At 32.8% G+C, this 25,968-nt stretch overlaps 1 protein-coding gene and 1 pseudogene across 1 annotated transcript; one reads left to right on the top strand and one right to left on the bottom strand.

Moving 5' to 3' along the window:
- Positions 1-315: 315 nt before the first annotated feature.
- On the top strand, positions 316-16,238 carry LOC110640975 (oligopeptide transporter 4-like; annotated as a pseudogene).
- Positions 5,280-19,695, bottom strand: LOC110640973 (uncharacterized). The gene is made up of 9 exons (XM_058133708.1): positions 19,303-19,695; positions 19,114-19,215; positions 18,874-19,033; positions 18,574-18,759; positions 18,262-18,396; positions 17,977-18,059; positions 17,482-17,575; positions 17,285-17,384; positions 5,280-5,748 (listed from the first exon to the last, which is right to left on the bottom strand). Exons 1-8 carry the CDS (start codon positions 19,575-19,577, stop codon positions 17,295-17,297), a joined length of 1,125 nt encoding a protein of 374 aa, XP_057989691.1. The 5' UTR covers positions 19,578-19,695; the 3' UTR covers positions 5,280-5,748; positions 17,285-17,294.
- Positions 19,696-25,968: the final 6,273 nt, after the last annotated feature.

The following is a 25,968-nucleotide window of genomic DNA, read 5'->3' as shown; positions in this document are numbered from 1 at the left end:
GATCAATATAATTTCTATTATTATTATTGTTCAATTTGAAGTGAGATTTTTGATGAAATTGTATTTAGTCTAATTAAGTTCTCACAAGAAGTTAGAGAAGTATGCAGTTGACACACTTAGTATCTAACATGTTTGCATTTTCTAAGTGGTTAGCTAACTAAGTTGTTTTCTAAGCAAACAATATGTTTTTTTTTTATCTTAATTAATTTTAAATTTTATAAAAAATACTTCAATAATTAAATTTATAAAAAATTAATATATACAAATATGTATACATAACGAACTTTTAAGGGAAAAAAAAAAAAAAAAAGTGAAATGACTCCATTTTTTGGCTTTAAACCCACAAATGACAATGGTCTAGCTTTCCATGGAAAACTGAGAGCTGCCCAAAGACCAGCAGAACAAGAAGCAATTGTATTTCATTGGCAAAAAGTCTTATTTTCTTCTTCCTTAAATAATAGAGGGGAGGCTTATATATTATTGTTTTGCATTTCTCTTCTTCATAATTGCCTTCTAATTATGCTCACTCAATTATTTTGAAATGCATTTACTTTATAATTTCATTTGGAATAAAATTATATACTAGTATTAAATTGAATTTTCATATCATCATATAATTTTTAGCCTATTCCTAATTGAGTGATACATAAGCGCTATACCAGTGTCATTTAACACTATTAGCATTTTATTATTATGTTGAAAATAGAGTTAAATTTTCTATCCTTAATTGAAACAAAACAAGGTTTCAAAAGGAAAGATAATATATTGTCAATATTAGGTTGAACATATTTTGTCTTTAGTTTCTGTTTGTTTTGAAGGAAAAGAGTAGAGCTAGCGAGCTGGCCGGTCTAGTTCGGTTTCAAATCAAACTATAAATTTTGGTCTTCAAAATCAAAGGTTCAGACCGAACTTTAGAGTTCTTTTGATTTTAACTTCATTTTTTTTTATTAAATTTAATTTCAATTTAATGATAAAAAATATTTTTAAATTTCTTTTTAAAAAATTTTAGTTTGAATCAAATTCAACTAATTTAGTTTTAATTTTATGCTTTAAAAATTAATTTTAATTTGATTTGAATATATAAAGTTTTAATCAGCTGATTGTGGTCTAATTTTAAACTGTGTTTAGATTTAAAGAGAAATATTTAAAAATTTATTTTACTTTGCTTTAAATATTTTTAATTTTTTTAATGAGAGAGATTAAAAAAGAGATTCTTTTTATTTTTTTAAACAAAACCATATTGTTTATTTTCAATAAAATTGAAAAAATAAATAAACTCAAATATAAATTTACAAAAAAATAAATAAAAAAGAAGAATGGAAATTGATCAATTAACTCATAGAAGTAAGATAACTTAAGAAAGAGAATATTTGAAGGGGCAGATTAAATGTAAGGTTGGTGGATGTATATTGTAGGCATTAGGATATGGATGGGCAGGGCTGCCGAGGAAGTATGTGGTAGAGCCTGCTCAAATGTGGTGGCCTAACACTCTGGTTCAGGTCTCTCTCTTCAGGTACATCCACTCTCCCTTTCTTTTCTTTTATTTTTTAAATAAAGAAATTGTAGAATGGATTCAAACCTGATAGTGAATAATATGTCTTTTAACAAGCAGATCAAACCAAGCTCTTAAGAGAGGAATAACAAGATTCTAGTTTTCAGTGATTAGAATATGCTGATATCTTCCCCTTTAGCTTACTTCTATAGTATTAAAAAAAGAAAATATAAAAAAAAAAAACTGTTAAAGAGATAAAGTAAATGGGTAATAATCAATATTTTTAAATTCGGTTCGATCATTAAATTAATAATGATAAAAAGTGTAAAAAATTTAACATTCGACTGAAGGTAAATTGAGGTTTAATCAGTATATATTAAATAAATATTAATTATATATTATACATGTAATAGTCTTATAAAAAACAATAATATTAATAATTTATCGTTGCAATTATTAATTTAATATATTTTATGAATAATTATTAAAATAATTAATTATATTTAAACTGTAACATTTAAAAGTAATTTAAAATTTTTATTAAATGTTAGATTTAAATAATAATAATAATAATATTTATGATAAAATTTCATAATTTAATGTCAATAAAATAAATTATTAATGTAATTAATTATTAGCCATAATTTGATAAAAATAAATAAATTTGAAGAGAAGAAATGCACAAGCTGCTTGTGTAGGAGAAATGGTAATCATTACCATTACCATTCCAGTTCTCTTTTACATTTGTTTGTGGTTTTCCCGCGTTCTATTTTATGTAATTTTAAAAAATTTTTATAATAATTAAAATATATTTTAATAATCGTATTTTTATAAAAAAAATTAATAATTGAGTAAAATATTTTTACATTATGCTTGAAATGTAAAAACGTAATAAGAAGATATAAGTGCATTGAAAATAATAAATAAGAGTAAAATTGAAAAAAATATATATATTTTTTAATTTTTTAAAATGGTAAATAAAACGAGACAAAAAATTTTTTTCTAATACATCAGAAATGGGACGGAATCACCGCTTCTCTAACAAAAGAAAAATATTTAAAATATTTATAGAAAAATAAAATAAATGAGACGCTGTTTCTCTTATTTATATTATTTGGTATCATAATATTTATATTAGTGTTTACAGGTTAAGAGAGTGATTCATAAAAAATTACTCTAACAACTAATCTAACAGTTACATTTACTGAATACTTCTCCTTTAAATTACTATATAAACAGCTAATCGCTAACAGCTTATTAGAACAACTAATTTTGCTAAATATAACTTTATATTAATACTTAATAACACAGTGAAGAAAAATATATTTTTTAATAAAATTAATTTTAATTAAAATTTAAATTCAAAATTCAACTGTTTTAAAAATAATTTCAGTATCATGAAATTAAAATTCATTAGTAAATGTATATATTTTATTATTAATGAATATGCCACCAGTAACAGTATCTATCCAGGACTAGTAATAAAAATCATGAGTTGAATCATGTGAACCTTTGCATGAAGAACTTTGCAAAGTTATTAACTTTTGCTACTTTAACAGCAATTAACATTAAAAAAAAAAAACCATATTCACACTTATAGCTGGCTGCTATGGACGTAAGAAAATTATTATTAAAAATTTTTGTTTTCATTGCCTCTATCAGTTTCAAATATTCCAGTAACTTGGGGACAAGAAGTTGCTTGAAAGGTATCAATAAATAGGGGTTATTTGCTGAAAATCAAAACTGTCGATGGATAATTTGTCTCTTTAGCAGACCTGACCCAATATATGATGTGAAGATGGATGGTGAAAGGAAGACTAATATCGGCGGGTGTTGTTTGTCAATTTGGCTCTCTATCAAATACTCTAAAAATAAATTAAATCCTATGGGCATGGTAGGCCCCATGATTATCACAATAATTCTCTAGTGGGCCAGAAAAGTTAATGATAATAAGCATGATGATGGTGATAGCTATCTGTCTGATTGTCACAATAATTCTTCTATGTTCAGCACGTCCTCCATTTTTTGGAGGCGGCTCTTGAGATACCTTCATGAGGAGGTGGAGTTGGTGTAGGATTATGTTCCCTTCCATCACCTTAACATATTCTAGGATGGTTTAGAGTTCTTGTTAGGGCGGATGATAACAGGTCAAATATTTTTAAATATTTAATTTAATCAAATTTTAATATGAGTTTAAAATAGGTTTAGATTTAAAAAGTAATATTTATGATGAATTCAAACTCAAGTTTACGTGAACCTATTTATATAATTAATTAATTAAATATAAAATATATTTTTTAATAATAATATTTATAAATTTATATATATATTAAAAATATTATGCAGATTTAGACAAAATAATTTTTATAAGTGCTCTACTCGATGCTATCCTTAGTTGTTGAAACTACTGCTAAAAAAAAATCTTCATTCAATATATTAATTAAAAAATATTAAAAGTAATTTAAAATTAAATTTGACATATTTTAATTATTAGACTATCAAAATAATAAAATTTTTTTTTTTTTCAAACTGTTTTTTCAATAAGATTTAAAATTATATATATATATATATATATATTTTTTTTTTTTAAAAAAGTGCTTTTTGACCCTAAAAATTCAATGCCAAATGGGTCCTTTGTATTTATGTAATTAGATATTACAATAATCTACTGTCAGGGTAGTGCTTAGAAGAAATTTTCACACAAGTGCATTTAATCCCACCTATTGGATATGTTCAATTTGCAGACATTTCCAGCATTTGATCAGCACCTGGGAAAAAAAAATAATGTATTTAGATAATGCAAACTAGCTAATGTCAGAATAAATTCTCTGGTATAATTTTGCAGGGCTCTGCATGAGAAAGATGAAAAAGATCAACGCATGACACGGGCTAAGTTCTTCCTAATTGCACTAATTTGCGGTTTGTCCTGGTATGTAGTTCCAGGATATCTATTCACAACACCTACAAGCATTTCATGGGTCTGCCTGTGCCGAGTGTTTTCAAAGTCCGTAACAGCACTGCAAATGGCCTTGGACTTGGGGCATAACACTTGACTGGTCTGCTGCGGCATCCTTCTTGTTCAGCCCCCTTAATAATCCTTTCTTTGCCATTGCCAATGTTTTTGTGTGATATGTGTTGATACTCTACATTGTCATTCCTATTGCTTACTGGGGACTAGACCTATACAATGCACACAGATTTCCCATATTCTCCACCCACGTGTTTACAGCCCAAGGAAATAAGTATGATATATCAGCTATTGTTAATGACAAGTTTGAGCTAGATCTGCAAAGTATGAGGAGCAAGGACGAATTCATTTGAGCTTGTTTTTCATTTTCACTTATGGCTTTGGTTTTGCAACCATTGCATCGACCCTTAAGCATGTGGCTTTCTTCCATGGAAGGTAATATTTCACTCAACAATTGACAAAAGCTTACTGATATGACAAGCAATTTCGAATTCTATGGGTTGAGCGAAACTTTTACATGTACGAGAAAAGATGAAAACCAAAATTTCTTTGGCTAATTATTGAAAGTGAATATGTCAATTCACTATCATTAGATCAGTTATGTTTATATGCTCTACTACCTAATGTTGTTTTCTGAAGTTTTCTAATAATATATGAACCTACTATGCTTATATATTTTACGTAGCATATATAAATATTATCTTCCAAATGTAGTTACTCTTTTTCCCGAAGACACTCAAAGCACCATCCAAAAATGAACTACTTCATGAAACTCTCAGACTCGAGTCACAATATTGCATTCATTTTTCTACTCCTAACTAGTTAATTCGTTTTTCAATTCAATATATTTTGTCAACCACGAGTTTTTACAGTGTCCTCTGTTATTCTGAAATGCTCAAAGCAAAAACAAATACAATCCACAGTGGTTTAACCCTTTTCAAACTGAATCATCAATTGGAAGCACCTTAATTCTCATTACAGCTATTTCAATCGGAAACGTGTATTTGTATTTACACATGATCACATTATTGTGTATGACTTATAATTCACAGGGAGATTTATGAGCGATACCATTATTCTTGTAACGGCAAGGAGGATATCCATACCAGATTGATGAGAAGATACAAGGACATAACTTCCTGGTGGTTTCACTTGTTGCTGGCTGCCACACTTGCAGTTTCGCTTGTTCTCTGCATAGTCTTGAATGATCAGGTTCAGATGCAATGGTGGGGACTTCTCTTTGCCAGCGCTATGGCTTTGTTCTTCACCTTTCCAATCAGTGTCACAACTGCCAGAACCAACCAAGTAAGCTCAGTGAACTTTTGGCCACAATTACATATCTAAATAATAATAATAATAATAATAATAATAATAATAATAAAATTCTTAACTGTTTGGCCACAGTCTTGCAAGTTATGTTCTCCCAGAACATTTCTTATATATTCTACCAAAGTCTAAGGTTCCATATGATAGGTCAAATGGTATAAAATTTTGGTGTGGGCTGTGGCAATAAGGAGCATCATGTTGAATGCAGTAAGAGATGATTCTCCTTGATTTCAATTAATCTGTACATGGGTATATATATACAATTGATTCCTATAATTGTGTTCTACTAATTAGGAAGAAATCCTAAATAGGAATACAAAATACATAGAGAAATAATATAGTGATTGACTTTCCATAACACTCTCCCTCAAGTTGGAGCATAGATGTTAATCATGCCCAACTTGTTATAAATGTAGTCAATCCTAGCTCCATTCAGAGCTTTTGTGAAAATATCTCCTAACTGCTCTTCAGTTTTGATGTGTCATGTTGAGATGATCTGTTGTTGAATCTTTTCACGAACAAAGTGATAATCAATCTCAATATATTTGGTCCGCTCATGAAACACCGGATTAGAAGCAATATGGAGAGCAGCTTGATTATCACACCACAATTTCGTAAGCAGGGAGGTCTTAAAACCAGTCTCATCTAGTAATTGAAGTATCCACATTACCTCACATACCGATTATGTCATGGCTCTGTGTTCCGATTCAACACTAGATCGAGAAACTACACCCTGCTTCTTGCTTCTCCAAGACACCAAATTTCCTCCAACAAAAAAGCAATATCCAGTAGTTGACCTCCTGTCAACCTTAGATCCAGCCCAGTCTGCATCTGAAAAACATTCAACATTCAAATGCCCATGATTACCATATAGCAAACCTCTTCCTGGAGCACCCTTCAGATAACACAAGATTTGTCCCAAGGCTTCCCAATAAGCAACAGTAGGGGTAAGACAAAAACTGACTTACCACACTAACGGGATAAGCAAGTCAGGACGAGCGACTGTAAGGTCTTACAGTTCAATTTTCCTACTAATCTCCTGTATCTCTCTGGATCTTCAAATAACTCACTATCTCCTGCTAACAGTTGTAAATTTGGAGTCATTGGTGCACTACAAGGCTTAGCACCTAATTTTCCTGTCTCTGTCAATAGATCGAGGATATATTTTCTTTGAGACAAGAAAATACCATTCTTACTTCTCATAACTTCAACACCCAAGAAATACTTTAACAATCCCAAGTCTTTGGTCTGAAACTGGGTTTGGAGGAAGGTTTTAAGATATGAAATACCTGCAGAGTCACTTCCAATGATGACAATGTCATCCACATAGACTACCAGGAAAATTAGACCAGCCTCAGATTGCCTATAAAATACTAAGTGATCACACTTACTCTTTTACATATCAAATTCCTGTATTGCTTCACTGAATCTCCTAAATCAGGCCCTAGGACTTTGTTTCAAGCCATAAAAAGACTTCCGAAGCCTACAAACTTCACCCAACTCCTCCTGAGCAACAAACCCAGGTGGTTGCTCCATATACACCTCCTCCTGAAAATCACCATGAAGGAAAGCATTCTTGATATCCAATTGGTACAGGGGCCAATCATATGTAGCTGCTAAAGAGATAACAAGCGAACAGAAATAAGTTTAGCTACAGGAGAAAAAGTGTCAGAGTAATCAACCCCATATGTCTTAGCATATCCTTTTGCCACAAGACGTGCTTTTAACCTAGCTACAGAACCATCAGGATTTACCTTTACTGTAAATACCCATTTGCAACCAATAGCTTTCTTACCAGTGGGCAAAGGCAACAATTCCCATGTACCATTAGCATATAAAGCCTCCATTTCCTCTTTCATAGCAGCACACTAGCCAGGATGAGACAGTGCCTCACCGACAGTATTAGCGATAGGAACAGAGTCTAAAAAAGTAACAAAACACCGAGAACAAGAAGACAATTGATTATAAGAAACAAAAGAAGAGATAGGGTAAGTGCATGAACACTTACCTTTACGAAGAGCAATGGGTAAGTCTAGGTTAGAATCATGATCAGTATGAGGTACAGGATCTCCCAACGAAGTAGCTGATGGAGGATCTGAGTCAAGAATCTCCAATCTCCTGGAATAAACATGAACAACGGGAGGTCGAGTAGGTCTAGAGACAGAAGGAACAGGCTGTGGGAGAGGACTATACATTGGCTGGACAGTATATATTAAAAGATCATCCTCCTCCCCCTAACTCTTATACAAAGATGATTGAAGAAAGAATGGAGTGGACTTAAAAAATGTGACATCTGCAGAAACAAGATAATGATTAAAAGTAAGAGAGAAACAGCGGTACCCTTTTTGGAGCCGGTAGTACCCAAGGAAGACACATTTGAGAGACTTCGGATCCAATTTAGTAACCTGTGGACAAACATCAAGCACAAAACATGTACAACAAAAAATACGGGGTTCAATAGGGAACAAAGATTTTCTAGGAAACAAAGCAGTATAAGGAATATCCCCATTAAGGACAGAAGATGGTATACGATTGATCAAAAAACATGTCGTAGAAACTGCATCCGCCCAAAAGTGTTTAGGAACTTTCATATGAAAAAGTAGAGCACGAGTTACCTCAAGAAGATGCCAATTTTTTCTTTCGACCACACCATTTTGGGATGGGGTATCAACACAGGAAAACTGATGAAGAATGTCATTTTGTGTCATATAAGATTGAAATTGTGCTGAAAAATATTCTTTGGCATTGTCACTTCTTAATATGCGCGCAGAAATATTAAATTGAGTTTTGATTTCATTACAAAAGGCACAAAAGATAGAAAACAACTCAGAATAATTCTTCATTAAATATAACTAGGTAACACGAGAGTAATTATCAACAAAAGTAACAAAATAACGAAATCCAGTTTTAGAAGTAACAGAACAAGGACCCCAAACATCAGAATGAACTAACTCAAAAGGGGATGAAGCCCGTTTATTGACTCTAGACACAAAAGGCAAACGATGATGTTTTGCAAACTGACACAACTCACATTCTAGTACTGGAGCTTCTTCATGGTAGACAAAGAAGGATGACCCAATCTACAATGAGTTTCAAGAGGTGTTAAGGTACTGGAGCAAACAAGCGACCGCGGTACATGATTTTCCAAAATGTAGAGACCATCTGACTCACGTCCTCTATCAATAATCTGTTTCGTCTTAAGATCCAGAAACAAACACTGGTCAGGAAAAAAGAAAACAAAATAATTTAAGGTACGAGTAAGTTGACTAACAGAAAGTAGATTAAAAGAGAATTTTGGTAGACACAAAATAGATGACAAAGAAATTAACGAAGTACGGTTCGTAGTTCCAGAACCCATGACACAAGAAGTAGAACCATTAGCTAAAGTAATAGTAGAGAAAGTGAGATTAGACTGAAAAGCAGATAGAAGACTAGAATTACCTGTCATGTGATCTGTCGTACCAGAATCAATAACCCATTTGGATGAGGAAGACACAAGGCATGTAGTGGATTTACATGACTCAGCGATCGCAGTGACAGAGAAACTGGTAAGCTTTAGAGATGCCTGATACTGGGAAAACTGTGCAAAATCCTCTGCAGATACCAAAACAGTTTTCTCAGAGGAAGATACTGTAGAATCCTCTGCTGCCATATTTACCATCTGTGATCGCTGATTTTTTCTCTGAAGTTGCAGACAATTATATTTTGTATGGCCAAGCTCATGGCAATAATAACAAATGACTCCTCTTGAGTCATGATTAGAACTAGCCTCTCCATTACGTTGATTACCTCTGTTGCCTGTAATTCCTCCTCTACTTCCTCTTCTATTACCCTGTTGTCCATTCTGATTACGGCTAATAAGAGCACTACTGGCAAGCTGTGAAGATTGAGTACTCTCTATACGAAGGACCCGTGTGAACGTTTCATGCAAAGAGGAAATCTCAGAACTAGAGAGAATCTGAGATTTAACAGACTCATACTCTGAAGGAAGGCTTGCAAGAAAACTCATAATAGCCAGTTGCTCCCGTTGGGCCTGCTGAACTTTCACATCAGAACGAAAAGGCAACAATACATTAAATTCCTCATATACCCGTTTAAAATCCATAAAATAAGCCGTAAGAGACTTATCCTCTTTCTCAGCATGGTAGAATGCCTTACAAACATCATAAATACGGGAGATATTCCCTTTACCAGAATACATAAAATCTAAGTAATCCATCAATTCCTTAACAAATTCACAGTGATTAATTAAACTAATTACCTCACTGTGAATCAAGTTTCGAAGCTGCAAAAACAACCGAACATCCTCTCTTAGCCAAGTTTGTCGTGTATCATCAGTAGGTGGGTCTTTAGTAAGGTGATCATCTTTATCAGTGCTACGCAAATAGCCCTAACAGTCTTACTCCACTCCAGATAATTCGAACCATTAAGTTTGTGTTCCGTGATCTTAGTCATCACCGGAATCACATCAAAAATAGCATTCTTATTGTCTGTCATTTGTTGAGACAAAGAAAACTAACCGAAACGTTAATCCAAAATGCTTACAGCCGCAAAATAATCCAAAATCACAAATCAAGCAAATACCGAAATAGGATCTGAGAGTCAAACCTCAGAAGTCCTTTAATTGTGTACTGGATCAGGCAACAGCACACATTGGTGGAATGAGGGGGTTGAGGGGATGCCAGCGATGCTGATCGGAGTTGAAACAGCTGGCGGACGAGCCTCCAAGCGCCGGCGAGTGAAGAAATGGCGAGAACCTGAGTTGGGCGCGTGAGCCTCACGCGCTTGGATTATGGCGACCGGATCAGAGGGGACGGCCGGTCGGCGGCCAAGGTCTCTCCTGAGCTGAGTGATGAGAACAAATAGTCATCCTAGATAGATGACCTACTTTGATACCATGTAGAAAGAGATATTCTCCTTGATTTCAATTAATCTTTACATAGGTATATATATACAATTGATTCTTATAATTGTGTTCTACTAATTAGGAAGAAATCCTAAATAAGAATACAGAATACAGAATATACAGAGAAATAATATAGTGATTGACTTTCCATAACATTGAAAAACTTTGGTCCCATTTAAATGGATTAGTAGCCTTTCTTTCCGCTGTTTCATGTTCTATGCAAATTGTTCTTCGCTAATGACCTTGTACTTCATGTATAGACACCAGGGATAAACATAATCACAGAGTATGCCATGGGTATCACCTATCCAAGAAGACCAATAGCCAATGTGTGCTTCAAAACCTATGGTCTTATGAGCATGGCACAGGCTGTCTCTTTCCTCAATGATTTCAAGCTTGGACACTACATGAAGATCCCTCCAAGATCAATGTTCTTAGTTCAGGTATATATTTTCTTCTAACTAATCTTGTACCAAAAACTCCACCTAAGTAGTTTGCGCTTAGCCGGTCCCAAGCCCGGATAAAGGAGGAGGGTTGCGGTAGGTGACAACCAGTGTAAAAATTTCGTCACACCTTATGATATGGATTCAAATGATATAAACGTTGGGGCGTCCTCTACTAACGACGCGCTACATCGGAGCCCGAGTGTAGTGAGAAATATGCAAGGGTGTAGGGCGTTCACCGAAAGCGATGCGCCATGCCAGCACCCGGGTGTGGTGTTAAGTGAGCAAGGGTTCCCACATCATGGATGGGTGTGGGTAAAGAAGTTAGTCCATAGGACAGATAGTAGAACAGATAGTGGAACAGAACACAAGATAGACATAGAAAATAACAGAAGATATCATAGAAGAAGACTAATTAGGAAGGAGCAGGATAGGAGGAGGATCAAAGTTGGTACTTGGAATGTTGGATCACTTACAAGAAAATTAATGGAGCTTGTGGATACCTTGGAAAGGAGAAGGGTGAATATTGCTTGCATTCAGGAGACTAAATGGGTAGGAGAGAAAAGTAATGAAGTAGGTAATTCAGAGTACAAAATGTGGTTCACCGGAAATGAGAGAAACAAGAACGGAGTGGATATAATCATAGACAGGACATTGAAAGATGCAGTAATAGCTATAAAAAGAGTAGGAGATAAAATTATACTAGTAAAACTAGTACTAGAAGGAGAAACAATAAATATAGTTAGTGCTTATGCCCCACAAATAGGACTAGACAGTAATAGTAAACAAAAGTTTTGGGAAGATATGGATAATTTAATGCAAAGCATACCGAATGAAGAGAATGTTTTCATTGGTGGAGATTTGAATGGACATATAGGAAGTAATAGACAAGGTTATGAGAATGTTCATGGAGGTTTTGGTTTTGGCAGTAGAAATGAGGAGGCAAAAAGCATCCAGAATTTTGCTATGGCATACGACCTAATACTAGCAAATACCTACTTTATAAAAAGAGAGTCACATTTAGTGACTTTCAAAAGTGCGCAACATAGAAGCCAATCGACTTCCTCTTAACCAGGAAGACAAATAGAGCTCTTTGCAAGGATTGCAAGGTCATTCCAGGAGAGACTTTAACAAGTCAACATCGGTTGGTGGTCTTAGATGTCAAGTTTAGGAACAATTCAAGTAAGGTCAGAAGAAATATTGTAGCTCGAACAAAGTGGTGGAAGTTCAAAGGAGTAAAGCAAGTGAAATTCAAAAATGAGCTTCTTGAATCCGAAGTATGGAAGCTGGGTATGGAGGCTAATGATATGTGGATACAGATGGCATCAAAGATAGAGAAGTAGCTAGAAAAATACTTGGAGAGTCTAAAAGACATGGACCACCCTCAAAAGAGAGATGGTGGTGGAATGAGGAAGTACAAAAGGCAGTGAAGAGAAAAAGGGAATGGTATAAGAAATTACCTAAATGTGATAATAATGAAGCATATGAACAGTACAAGATAGCAAAGAAAGAGGCAAAAAAGGCAGTTAGTCAAGCAAGAGCACAGACTTTTGAAAAGTTATATGAGAAACTTGAAACTAAAAAAGGGGAGAAAAATATTTATAGATTAGCAAGGAGGAGAAAAAGAAAATGTCAAGATCTTAATCAAGTTAGGTGCATTAAGAATAAAGAAGGAAAAGTATTGGTGCAAGATGAAGACATTAAAGAAAGATGGAAAAATTATTTTAATGATCTCTTTAATAATAGTCAAAATGATAATAGCGTGAATATAGACTATAGAACAATAGAAAAGAATGTGAATTATACTAGAAGAATTAGATCTTTAGAAGTAAAGGAAGCACTTAAGAGAATGAAAGTGAGTAAAGCCTGTGGACCTGATGAAATACCAATTGAAGTGTGGAAGTGTTTGGGAGATATGGGAGTGGCATGGTTAACTAAATTATTTAATAAGATTCTAAACTCAAAGAAAATGCCTGATGAATGAAGGAGGAGTATTTTAGTACCTATTTTTAAACATACAGAGTTGCTCAAACTATAGGGGAATTAAACTCATGAGTCATACTATAAAGTTGTGGGAGAGAGTTATGAAGCATCGACTACGTCATGATACTTCTATCTCTCTCAATCAATTTGGTTTCATGCCCGGTCGTTTAACTATGGAAGCGATCTTTCTCATTAGAAGCTTGATGGAGAAATATAGAGATGTGAAGAAAGATCTACTCATGGTTTTATTGATTTGGAGAAGGCTTATGATAGTGTTCCAAGAGATGTCTTATGGAATGTGCTAGAACAAAAGAGGGTATCTATTAGGTACATACAAGTGTTGAAAGATATGTATGAAGGAGCAACTACTATTGTGCGTACAGTGGGAGGGGACACAAGAGATTTTCCTATCTCAATTGGATTACACCAAGGATCAGCCATAAACCCTTACCTTTTTACATTAGTTTTAGATGAATTGACGAAACATATACAAGAGAGTATTCCTTGGTGCATGATGTTTGCGGATGATATTGTTCTAATAGATGAGACACGAGAAGTAGTCAATAGAAAGTTAGAGCTTTGGAGAAGTTCTAGAGTCGAAGGGTTTTAAGTTAAGTAGAACGAAGACAGAATACATGCATTGCAAGTTCAGTGAAGGCCAAACTGATGATAGGGAAGGAGTTAGTTTGAATGGAGTTATACTGTCCCAAAGTAATCACTTTAAATATCTAGGCTTAGTCCTTCAAGTAGATGGGGGATGCGAGGAGGATGTTAGTCATATGATTAAAGCCGGATGGTTGAAGTGGAGACGTGCCACAAGAGTTTTATGTGATCGTAAGATTCCCAATAAGTTGAAAGGAAAATTTTACCGTACAGCCATACGACCAGCTATGTTATATGGTAGTTAGTGTTTGGCACTGAAAGAGTCGTATGCGTCTAAGATAAGAGTTGCAGAGATGAGAATGTTAAGGTGGATGAGTGGCCATACTAGACTAGATAAAGTCCGTAATGAGAGTATTAGAGAAAATGTAGGAGTGGTGCCAATTGAAGATAAGTTGAAAGAAGAAAGATTGAGATTGTTTGGTCATGTGAAGCGTAGATATACGGAGGCTCCAGTTAGACAAGTAGAGCAAATTAGGTTATAGGATAGAAAGAAAAAAAGGGGTAGACCTAAATTGACTTGGAGGAGAGTAGTACAACATGATCTAGAAGCATTACATATTTCTGAGGATTTAACCCAAAATCGTTTAGAGTAGAGAAAGCGAATCCATATAGCGGACCCCAAATTTTTTAGATAAAAGCTTAGTTGAGTTGAGTTGAGTTGTAATCTTGTACCAAAAGTACCTAGAAAATAAAAGAACAAAATGTAAAGCATCCATTTAAAGGTTATAATTGCACAAGGTAATTCTTAGAAGCATCTTCAACACAGAATGATCTATGAGCAAAATGATATTTACCAGATTGAAAAGACAAACCCCGGAGTACATCTTCTTTTGCACTGGTTCTTCCCTTTTTTTATCTGGGTACTTCAACCATTAGTGTGATACTTCATGCAAATCAGCCCTTGAGTTCTTTCCTATATTCCAAAACTCTATGCCATAATCCTAAGCATTTTTCCCTTACATCCACTCAACAACTTAGAATTCTAAGAACCAAAAGCTTTAAACTAATTTGCTTCCCTTCACTATATTCAAAAATAAATAAATAAGTACATAAAAAGAAGAAAGGAAAAGGAGAAGAGGAGATATCATGAGAAAAGCTTTTCAGATATGATCACTCTTCCTGGGTCAAAACTTAATCAATTCCCATCCTATTCAATATACAAACCCCACATCCTTTCTCCAACACTGTTAACCCTACTAAAAGTAATTTTCAAACTCTAGCCCTTCAAATAAGTATGCAAATGCGTGATTAAAATTTGTCCTACATTTAGTTACTGCAATAGCATGAAAATTTTCCTCAACAATGATGGAAGCTCAAACCTTCCAACAGAAAGCGCAGCAGTGTGTATTAACATATTAACAAGATTATGCTAAAGTATGGATACATAAGTAAAGCATTCTGCTTGTCTTGGGGTGAGTTCACCAAAAACAGTTTGCAAGGAAAATCATCTTACCATATTTTTGGGCATCCCAAAATCATTTGAAGCTTAGAATTCTAACTTATATTAAACAATCAAAAGTAGTAAATACCTTCTATTGTTTTACGCTACACCTAGTGTTTTAATTTACAATAGCCGAACTATTCTACTCCTATCTTTCTTTTCCATATGGGAATGCCTAGTTCATTGGAAAAATGCTCGCTGGAACCATCAACATTGCAATGGTATGGTGGCTGCTAAACTCATTAATAACATATGCCAGTACGATCTGCTTCCCCCTGACAGTCCTTGGAGATGCCCAGGTGACACAGTATTCTTTGATGCATCTATCATATGGGGTCTCGTAGGACCTAAACGGATATTTGGAAGTCTTGGAAATTATCAAGCCATGAATTCGCTCTTCCTTGGAAGTGCAGCAGGACCAGTTATACTTTGGCTATTACACAAGATATTCCCAAAGCAATCTTGGATTCCCCTGATTAACCTTCCAGTTCTTCTAGCATCCGGAATGTTGCCTCCAGCAACAACAGTAAACTACAATTCCTGGATCATAGTAGGAACAATTTTTAATTTCTTCATCTTCCGCGACTGGAAGCAGTGGTGGCAAAGGTACAATTACATTCTTTCAGCAGCAGTGGATGCAGAGGTGGCTCTCATGGCAGTGCTATTGTACTTTTCTGTTGGCATGGAAAACAGAACTTTAACTTGGTGGGGTACATATGGTGAACACTGTGATTTAGCATCTTGTCCAACAGCCAAAGGCATAAAGGTTGATGGTTGTCCAGTGAACTAAACATATTGTTCTTCTGCTGCATGTTTCTGTTAAAAGTATTGCACAAGATGGATCTAGGAGATCATACAAGAGCAGGATCACGAATGAACTACAGGGATGGGAAGATTATGGCAACTGGAGGTTTCATGTGTAATATAATTTTTACCATAAATTCTGCTTTGTATATAAGTTCACCAATGAAAGTTTGCTTCTTTTAATGCAAGTGCAATAAAACAATTAGAAAATACATTTTAGCCCAAGGAAAATGACTTGAGTTTGAATCATGCAGATGCATGTTCGCCTGTTGGGTCACGATCCAAGTCCAAAACTAAATCAGGTGAAGCTATTACTTTAAGATCATGACCCAACAGGCTGACATGCATATCGGCTATGCACGCTTTGATGGCAAAAGCAGTGACGACAGGGTATTTGCAATGTTATTGCATGGGAATGGCCCATTGTTCTTCGCATTAGAACAGGTTTTATAAAACAGAAGCACTGCACTAATCAGAAATAACAGTTTACCAGAAAATAATAGCATCGTACACTGGGCCATATGTTCAGAGTGGGAAAAAAAGAAAAAAGCAATTCTTTTTCATTTCATTAAAGGAGATAAATAGGTATACCCTTTGCTACTGCATGTATACGGAAACAAGAGTCATCATGATCAAAAACATGGCAGAGGTTTAGAATACTTTTATCACATACTCAAGCCAGATAAATCCTTTGAACTAAGGTTGAAGTTAATAGGACTTGACTTTACAAACTTCACCCAATAAATAAAGACTATTTGGCTTGATTGGACAGGATCAAGGATCCTATCCATAATAAGGTGCACATTGATTAATGATGTAATTACAAGGTCAGCAGCCATTTTTGCAGTTGTGAAATATGATTTTTTTTTTCTGAATAGATTACAGTTATTAGGTTTGCTCCCATAGAAGCCTGCACTGCTAGTGGGCTAGTGTTAGTAAAGGGTTTTACTAGGACAGGGTAATGGGTCTAGTTTGGGAATAAATCACCCAGACACCACTTTTTTGAGGAGGGTGGGATTCGAACCCCACACCTCCCCCACCATTTGGTCTTAAGACAAAGGTGGTGGCCAACTAGGCTGCCCTAGTTGGTTATGAAATATGACATATTGTAAAAAGAATATTCCACACATAAAATTCACTAGCGTGATTATTGAAGTATATAGTTGGTTATGAAATATGACATATTGTACAAAGAATATTCCACACATAAAATTCTCTAGCGTGATTATTGAAGTATATTAATTATAATGCTTCATACCTTGATGCAATCATGATGCATTGTCTGAAAGCCACTGATTATACTCATCCATCCGTATAATAAAGGAACTAGAACTTGGCGAGCCACCTCCACCATATGCCTTCATGTTTAGAAAGTGAAAGGCAACTTGCTTGAAGATTATGCCCAAAATAGTCAAAATAAATAGATATAATTTCGATAAATGTCATGATGCACACCTTTGCAACTTCCAATGTATCAGTATCTCTATCTGTACTCCTTAAGCACATCTTTAGATTATTCCGTTGCATGTAGACAACAGCTCCTATGGGCCTGAGAAATCATTGCACACACTCTTATGCAATGTTAAGTTGCACTACAGTTAGCAACAAAACTCAATATGCCATAATGAAAAATTATGATAGGAAAACGACAAAGGCTTTGATAGCAAATGCAGCAGAAGACCTAGCAAGACACTACGTGATAAAGAATCAAGTTTATCACTGACACACATCCACACTAATATGAAATAACATATCCAACTCCAAGTTTGCCAACCAATATTGTTTTAGAGATTAAGTCAGGTCCTTGCTCAAATAACAAACTACACAAATATCATCATGGCCTCAATCAACGGGAATTTGTACATAAAATTAGAAATACTTTTTATAGCTGAAAGTCTGAAAACACTAGAGATAATGTTGGACTTCTTACACCAATCCAAAACATGTTACCTAAGACCAGCTGCAGCACTTTTTACACTAAGTTGCCTGCCAATTTCATCACTTAAGTTGGAATTGCCATCAGCTCTAACTCCCTGCAATCATGGAACAGGAATAAATAAGATAAGATAGATGTTACACCAGGAGGAAACTATAGGCTAGGTTCCCCCACAGTGGGGGAAGGTATTAGAAAAAGAAAAAGTGAAGGGAGAATGAAATCTGGGAACTTGATTCATTCCATAAGGAGCAAAGACATGATAAAAAAACATGATTTCAGAAAGAGAGATCTGTAATTACCAGGCACTCCCCATAAAATCCTCTACCCAATCGAACTTTAAAAACCTTATCTAGTAACTTGCTTGCAGCACTCTGACGAGAGGAAATATATGAATTTCCATTGGCAATTAAAGAGGTAGAACTCATCTCCAACAACTAATAAAAGGCAAGTTAGAGATACTTCAGTGTCAATTAACATTTTAGAAATTGTGAAGAAATATGAACAGAGGAAACATTTTACCCATGTTGCACATCTTCTAGAATAATCAAGCTTTCAAGCAATAGCAAGGAAATACATAAACAGTGAATCAATAATAATTCAATGCCCCAAACCTCTTCAAACATAAATGGGTTTGTGATGCAATTTAACTTCGAGCGCCATTCATTTAGTCCGATATTAAAAGCCCTAATATATGGTAGGCTCCATCGTCGAAGATCTGCATCTTCAATGTACTTAAGAACCATTTCAACACGTTCTTGGTCTTCTGGGTTCAACAATCTGTTAACTCCTCCCTTATTCTGACCAAGAGAAATGAGCTCCCATTTTAATATGATTATTCACATCATCTCCATCTAAAATGCTAGTAAACCAAAACCAACAGAATATAGTCTCAACTCTCAAGAAGCACTTACATTATGAGATGTTATAGCTAGAAGCTTGTTAGAGAAATAGTTATATACAACAGTAGAGCTACTCTTTTCAAGATCAACATGAAATGTGACTTTCTCTGCACACTCTTCAGCAGAGGGAATTCTTGAAAGTGCTGATTTTCGGTGATCAAAGCCTATTACCCTATTAATAAAAACCAAAAATAAGCAAAGAGAAAATAATAATTGAATCATCGTGGGCAAAAATTATCACAGCAAGCTTACTCGCACATTGATTGCCGTGAAAGCACAGCGGCAAATCCTGGAGGACCAAGAAAATCAAGAAGATAACATCTCTCAAGTCCTTCAAATGCCAAATCTTCAACCCTGTATAAGCAGTAAACCTATCAAGATTTAGAATCAATTTGGGTACCAAAACCAAGCCGATAACATCTCGTTCAGAGGGTATTGGACCTGAGAGGCTGAACCAAAGAGAAAGGCAAAACAAGGCAAGATAGATTGAGGCGAGAGTGGAAGAGGGTAGCAAACAGAGCAGAGAATGATCCGGAGAAAGAAGGGTACTTGTATAGCACCACATTTGGGATCTTCTCTTCTCTTGCCTTCCTTAATGCTTCTAAAACAGCATCTGATCGAAACCCATGAGCTCTAGTTTCAGGTCCAATAATTGAAGCTATGGAGGAGACCAAGAATGGCCTCCATTTCCATTTTCGAGGGAGGGTGAGAGCCATTGAATAACGGTATCGTTGCTCCGGTGGACAATTGGAGTACTTTGCAGTGGCGCTAAGAAAGGAGTTGGGCCTGAAGGGGCGGGAGTCACGGTAAGACCCACTCACAATACAAAGGTAATATTATATAGGATTATTATATGAATTGTTAAATTAATTATAATTTAATATATAAATAAATAAAATTTCTTATAAATTTGAAAAAAAATAATTTTATAAATAAAATAATTTTAAAAATAAGGATAAAATTAGTTATTTATTATATTTTAATTGATCTTAATGATTTAATTAATTAATTAATTAAAAATATTATAAATAAATAAACACAAAATTATCAAGTGTTTATTATAAGCTCCATTTCTAGATCCCACTCTCATCTCCTTCTCCTTCAGTTATAATTTATGGCACCTGTTTTGTTGCCTTTTTTATTCCTCTGTTCCAGTTTCAATCATTTTCTTCCTCCCTTAATAAAAACCTTCCACCTCTTTAGTTGCAGGGATCATCAAAGCACGTATCAATCAATAAGACTTACAAGAATATATATATATATATATATATATATATATATATATATATATAATAATTTTTATTTAAATGATAAAGAAGGAGACATTTATTATAAATTAGTTGTTTTAGAAAAATTATAATTTAATTTATTTATTTTAATAAATTAATTATTTAGTTTATATTTTAAAAGTATGCTATTTAATCTATATATTTTACTTTTATTAAATTATTTAATTCATTTTTTAAATTTTTCATTATTTATATTATTTAAATTATTATTCAATCCCTTTATTTTAAGTAAATTAATTAATTAATTCATATATTTAAAAAAATATTACTATTTAATTTATTTTAGTGAAATTAATTAATTATCTATATATTTTAAAAAATATAATTTTTAATAAAAATAAAAATTTTACTATGTAAAAACTAAATATGAATTTACATTTTTCTTTTCATTTTCAATTTATTGGACTTTTGTTTTATATTTTCTCTATTATAAAATAAATTTTATTTATCACTTAGAAGTTTAAGGAAACTCACTCACTTTTTTGTATAGACAATTTATACTATTTTTATTAATAGATAAAAATAAAGAGAGAGAAAATAAGGGGAGAAGGGTTTATGCGTGGAGAAAAAAAAATAAGAAGAGAGAAAAATAAGGGCTAATAAAATAGAAATAAGGAGAGAGAATGAGGGTAGTTTAGGTATAAAAAATAATTATAAAATAAAATACTTAACTGGTCAAATAACATGGACTAATTAATGTATTTTTTTAAAATATAGAGATTAACTAATTAGTTTCATCAAAATAGAAAGATTAAATAATAATTTGACCACTATTGATTACCAAAATAATTAATAGAGAGAAAACCAATTAATTAATTTTATTTAAATATAAGAATTAAATAATAATTTACCTTCAATGCACGTTATTTATACCATTGTACATATTCATTATTTTTTTTATATTATACTGCAATTTTAATTTAATTTTATTCTCAACATAAGTTTATATTTTATTACTTTATACTGGTTTAAATATATATATATATATTTATTTATTTATTTATTTAAATTAAATTTGAATAATTTATTTATTTTATTTTTAATACTTATTATTTTAACATAATATATTAATAATGTGACACCCCTTACCCATTTACAGTGTAGACGAGTGAGGCATATCACACTCGATACCGGAGCACCCTAACTTATATTACTTTATTCCTAAATTTTTTTTTCCTTTCTTCTCGCCCTTTTAATTAATCATTCAATTTATTTATGAAAGAGAAACTGGCAGAATTTTCCCTATTGTATTGCCGTTTGGCGTGTTTCACTATTCACCTGTTTGAATTTTTTTCAATAACATTCTACAATAAAAAAAAATCTCATCAATTATTCACATACTCATCTTATATTTCAAATATCATCCATATATTTCAATTTCATATTCATTTCCATGCATTTCCATTCATGCACAATTTATACATAAAAATTCTCAAGTTTCATTAATTTACATGATTTACAAACTAATTATATAAATTCATAATTTACATTATAAATAATAACTAATTATAATGTACAAAATACATAGTAAGACCTATATGAGCCCTATCTACATGTATTGCTGAGAAGGTGACAATCTTGAACACTTTGCTGATCCAAACTCTAAAATCTCAGTCTAATATCCACTAGGCTTTGTCTTCAGTACCTGCGCAAGGGAAACAAATCCATCGCGCTAAGCATTTCTACTTAGTGGTGCAATAATATAATAAGAAAATAATATATACAAATAAAAAAAGAATGGATCATAATTTGGATACTCTATAATTTAATCTAATTTAATATAACACTTATAGTATCAACTATCTTTTGTTCTAATTTATTTCTCGTCAGAAGCGCTTAATTCCTAAATTCACAGTAATAATATACAATCTACAAAAATTCTAAGAATATTATTCTTAACTTTATATTATTATGAAAATGTGCATTTGTAATGTTTATTTAAGTTATATTTCTATTGCTAATCTTTTTTATCATTTCATTCAATACTTGCTAGGTTATCTTAGATATTAACGTTCCCATAGTCATTTTATAATAGATAAATTTTAACATCAGTCCAGTTCATTTTAGTTCTTTCTATTAAATAGATTCTTATAGTTAATCTAATTTATTTCAGGTCTTCTCACTCATTTAGTTAATCTCTAATATTTTTAATTGTTAATATTTTTAACTTATTTCAATAAATTACACTGTCCAAGTAACCTATGACAGGCTGACTAAACTGGATAAGCGGGTCACTGGGCACTAAACACCGTGGTGTCTCGGACCGTCATACCATGGGACATAAAATACAGAACGTCAACCACGTATGCAATCAGTATGGCTAAAAGCCATGATAACAAATTAATATGGCTAAAAGCCGTGATAATAGATAATCGGGCATACAAGTCATAAATACAAGCATAAAACCTTACGTAGCACTGTTTAAACAATACCCTATTGACATGCCAATCTATCCAATCTGACACACGTGTCTAGGCAATACATGGACACATAGTACCATTAAACATTAATATGTATTATTATGTCATTATTTCATTATAAGGTTCAATTACAATTGATAAAATTTTATTCTATTTCTAGTGAAAACATAAATTCCTAAATCATAATTACACATAATTCATGCATTCCTCGTAATTTATATATTCATTATTCCATTCATGATAATTGTAATTTACATCGATTAATTTTCGTGTACTATTTGTATATCAAAATATTTTCTTAAGGCCCTCCATATGGGTTATTCCTTTATGTCCTAGAGTCACTAAAGTTCAATAATTTTTAATTCACTAATTACACTATATATATTAGTACTCATAATGGCTTTCTTAATTTATTTTATTATTCCTTATGTTTTTGGAGTTACTATTTACATATTCTATTCATTTAATTTGTTGACTTTTTCATACATAGTATGTATACAAATTATAGATACATAATTATACCATATTTTGAGTTCTAAATTTGTTGGCATTGATTGCCAATTGCACTTCAAAGCCTCCTAGAAGTATTTTTAAAAATTCAGTTTTTATGTCCTATGTTTACTATTCCATTGGTCTAAGCTACAGTGAAAATTTGATAAACTTTTCTCCATCAAAGTTGTTCCTTTATGTGTCTTCTTTAATTCTCTTTTTAAATCACTCCATTTGGAGTTTTGTAGCTCAAATTATGGCTAAATTACCATAACTGGCTGGATTAGTCTCTACCCAGAATTTATGGGCAAAACTAATTCTAGTAGGTTAGGTGTCCTGACTTTGGCTAGTATTTCGGATGAGTTATGGTTAGAATTTGGGCTTGTGTTCTTCATAAAAATTGTTCTAAATTGTCTAAGCTTTCCATTGATATAAAATTCAGGTCAATTGGATATTTCTACACTGAGTTATGGTCAAATGAACAAATACTATTCATTTGGTTAATTTTTCAAGGCAGTATGTGTGTTACCCAGATTAGGTCAATTTTTAGGGCAACTTAAGTTGGTTTTCTGGGCATAGTTTTTTCACAAAAAATGTTGCATTAAGTGTCCATTTTCACCTTCAATTGGCCTTACACCAATTAGAGCTGCACAAATCTAACTAGGGCTGTCCAAACACGTTGGACTCCAATGGTCCAAAATTGATCACATGGGGTAGCCTTACCAATTCACAATCCCATGTCACAATTTGCCTCATTTTATGGTCAAACAGCTTCAAATAGTCATTAATTGACCTTAATAATGTCAATTCATTAACAATTTAACAAAACCCACAAATTTCCACTAAAACCCTAACTTCAATTTCTAATTCAGGGCATACACACACACCAAACTCATACCAAATCACTTTATCCATTATCTATACTCATCAATAACATAATTAAGCCACTTAATTTCATCAAAACCAACAATTCTTAAACTTTCTCATGGCTACAAATTTAGAGATTTCATTTACTCAAGTTTTTTCTTTTAATTTCACACAATTTTTACTTGATTTAGCATGCTTACAGGATTAAATAAGGAAAAGAAATTGTTTAGTGCACTAACCTTGAATTGGCTACTCTTTGGGCTTGTTACAACTCCAATTTTTCTTCAAATTTCTGCTGCCTAAAGCTTTCTCAAGGTGCAAGGTTAATTTTTTATAAAGAAAGCTAGGGTTTTTATGGTAGAATTACATGGGATATAAGTTTTCAGAAAGCTTTAATGGTGGAAAAGGTTTAGGGAAGGGAATTCGGCTGGTTAGACAAAGAAGAAGGCATATTACTTTTTCATTTTATCTCGTTTTATCCCTTTTTAATTGGTTTATAATGGCTTGTTTAAATGTGATTGGTAGGAGCTTTTTAAATGACATCATTATTATGTCATGCTTGTGTAATAATTTCATTAAACTTCATTTTCTTTTTCTTTTTTTTCTAATAATTTTTAATTAAATTTTTAGCAATATTTATTCACATTTTGTGCCATATAATTTATTAACTTAATTGGACAAATTGGTCAAAAATTATCTCTAAAGGTGAAATGACCAAAATGCCCTTCGTTTAGCTTGTTGAGCTAAAATTGTGTGTACCGATTAATTTAATTATTCTTGCATTTTCTTAACAATCTATTATCATTGAAACCTCCATAACTCATCTCTAGAGTCTTAAAAATTATTTTACGAATTTTTCCTCAGGTTTAGGGCTACTAGCTGTCTTCACAGCAACTTCCCATTAGGGTCACCCATCGCTGGGACTATGACTCATTTAACTTTATTACATTTCTTTTCTTAAATTTTTTTCTAAAATTTTTCTTATCATTATTTGGGTTATTTATGACTCCTCACTCTAGTTTACATATAGTTTCAGACATTCTGACTGTCCAGACCGACATTAATCACCAAAACAGTTGAATGCACGAACTAGCTAAAGTGAGGGTGTTACAAATAAACTAAAAACATTTTTCCTCTATATATATATATATATATATATATATATATATATATATATATATATATATATATATATAAATTAAATTTGAATAATTTTTTTATTTTATTTATTTTATTTTTAATACTTATTATTTTAACGTAATCTATTAATAAACTAAAAACATTTTTCCATAAAACATATTGTAACTAGTGAAATACTTGTACTAATCATAAATATTTGAAAAATAATTCTCAACTTTTTAAGAAAAAATTTCATTTATATAGAAGAGTGTAAATTGTATATTTAAGTGACTTTTTATAAAAAAAAAAGTAGATTGACTTTATATTAACTTACTACTGTCACGACCCAACCTATGGGCCGGACCGGCACTAGGACCTGGGCCAGCCTAAAGCCCCCGAGGCCCGTAGTAAGCCTTAACTATTCATTAACCCAACTCTAAGGCCCATTTGGGACCAATTTCAAGAAAACAAACGGACAGAGTCCGGCCATAAAATGGACTTTCCAACGGGGAGTTTTTGACTCACCCGACCTGTAAACACAATAAATACTCAATTGGGGAGCTCAGCTCACCCTCCACATACTCATCAACATAAAATAAATGGGAGCTCAGCTCCCTCATCCAATCCATCAACATGCATAACATATTTAAGTTTACAGGTCCAACATAATAATAATATTACAGACCAAATTCAAATAATTACTGCTAACACATGCGGAAATTCTAGGAGTAATTAAAATTACACAATATTGATAAACAACCTGCGAGGTAGAAAAGCGAGTTAACCTGAACAAAATATCCTCCTTTGTCCTGTAAAAATTTTTGAACAGGAGTGAGCGTTCGACTCAGAGAGTAAAATATCAATCTTAACTATAAACTCAATAACTATCTGAAACTAATGCAACTGTAGAGTGAAATGCAACA

This window comes from Hevea brasiliensis, chromosome 14 (assembly GCF_030052815.1).
Source record: "Hevea brasiliensis isolate MT/VB/25A 57/8 chromosome 14, ASM3005281v1, whole genome shotgun sequence".
Classification (NCBI taxonomy): Eukaryota; Viridiplantae; Streptophyta; class Magnoliopsida; order Malpighiales; family Euphorbiaceae; genus Hevea; species Hevea brasiliensis.
The sequence above is the reverse complement of the archived record's forward strand: the minus strand, read 5'-3'. Positions and strand labels throughout refer to the sequence as shown.

Bases quoted from the DNA above. Each gene is read 5' to 3' on its own strand.
- LOC110640973 (XM_058133708.1), bottom strand. From the start codon at position 19,577: ATGGCTCTCACCCTCCCTCGAAAATGGAAATGGAGGCCATTCTTGGTC. The intron at 17,576-17,976 runs GTAACATGTTTT...ATGATTTCTCAG, and splicing joins AGTGCTGCAGCTGGTCTTAG to GCCCATAGGAGCTGTTGTCT. The intron at 17,385-17,481 runs GTGTGCATCATG...CTAAACATGAAG, and splicing joins ATACATTGGAAGTTGCAAAG to GCATATGGTGGAGGTGGCTC.